At 20.2% G+C, this 1,579-nt stretch overlaps 1 protein-coding gene across 1 annotated transcript; it reads right to left on the bottom strand.

Annotated features, from left to right (window-relative positions):
* Positions 1–329: 329 nt before the first annotated feature.
* Positions 330–1,283, bottom strand: LOAG_15440 (hypothetical protein; the record flags this gene model as incomplete). Its single annotated transcript, XM_003150931.1, has 2 exons — positions 330–393; positions 1,144–1,283. Coding segments are annotated over 2 exons (203 nt in total), but the record flags the coding sequence as incomplete, so codon positions are not given.
* Between the last annotated feature and the right edge of the window lie 296 nt (positions 1,284–1,579).

Consider the following 1,579-nt stretch of genomic DNA (forward strand, 5'->3'; position numbering starts at 1 on the left):
GATAACAAACAAGCGGTTTTTAATTTTTTTGGCAATTGTCACCTGCAAACAAATAAAAATGTCAAAGTATAAACTCATTCATAGCTTCAACATTTCTTTTTTTAATGCAATTTCTACAGTTGTTTTAAGAATATATTTTATTATGAAAATATTCCATTACAATATTTTCAAATGAAAATATCTTTAATTACAATCGATTAAAAGTTGTAACATTTTTTATTTCATTAAAATTATCGTTTATACATTATTTTCAAATTTACATAACTTATAATTTCAATCAGTTTTTTCACCTTTTTCAAATAGTTATTCAATTATTGAAAACTATTAACACTGTCTAAATGATCCTCCTTGCAATTTTCGAACATTCCTTTCTTCAGGTGTTTCAAAAATTGTCTGAAAAAAAAAATTGCAAATTATATTTTTAAAAATTCACTGCAAAATTCGATCCAATTAATATTTTTATAGCATTGTTTATAAAGAAAGTAATTTGTTGAAATAGCTTTCATTAACATTTCTAATTATGCAAAAGAATATTTAAACAAACAACTAAGTAACTTTTTTTTCTTTCTTTCCTTTTATATTAAACGATCAATTTGCAAACAAAAGTGATAATTTGCTAAAGTCTATTGCACAGAATGGGAAGTGTAATTGAATGTAAATAAAATTATTTTAAAAATGAAAAGAGAAAAATAATTTTTCTTTTTTTTTTTGCTTTTAAAAATAAACTAAGAGAATGGAATATTTTATGGTTGAATTAAGTTTGTAATGACAATAAATGGAAGAAGAAAGTAAAATGAAAGCATTTTGTTATTGGATTAGATAAAAATATTGATGCTATGAGGATTTTTAAAATGAAATTTCAAATTAAGTTATTAAATTTAATTGAAATTTTTTTCTAATATAACATTTGTTTCACTATTTTATCCATCAAAAAGCATCCCTTACCATTTTATCCTCATAATTTTGATGATAAAATTAATAAAACTTCAAACTTACTTCTATCATTTTAGTTCATCATTTCGTGTGATTTTTTAAATGAAAATGAAACAATTAAATGTTTTATTTTAATATCAGAAAAAAATGAAATAAAATTTTTCAAAAAAATTAAAAATTAAAATGATAAAAATGCATTAAAATATATACAAAATAATGATTAGCTGCTTCATTGCCATTTAATTCCAAAACTTTTTGATGATTTTCTTGAGTAGTTTTCTTGGTATGTTTTTCTGTCCATACGATAGCAATTGGTAATGTTAGCGCATATATTGGAGTTAATTGGGCACCTAAATTTTAATAAAATTTTTCATTTCTATAAATATTTATTAAACATACACTCTTATTGATAGATAAATTTATAATTTTATTTTCTTAGTAAATTGGAAAATTTATGTGACAATGACATAATTTTAGAAAATTATTTCAAACAACGGATAATTTAGTAATATTTCGAATAATTTAGTAATATTTTAAAATTTTTAATTTAATAATATTTCGGGTAATTTAGTAATATTTCGAATAATTTAGTAATATTTAAATTTTAATTTAATAATATTTCGGGTAATTTAAGTTAATATTTTTT

This window comes from Loa loa, assembly GCF_000183805.2.
Source record: "Loa loa unplaced genomic scaffold supercont3.1973, whole genome shotgun sequence".
NCBI classification, from domain to species: Eukaryota; Metazoa; Nematoda; class Chromadorea; order Rhabditida; family Onchocercidae; genus Loa; species Loa loa.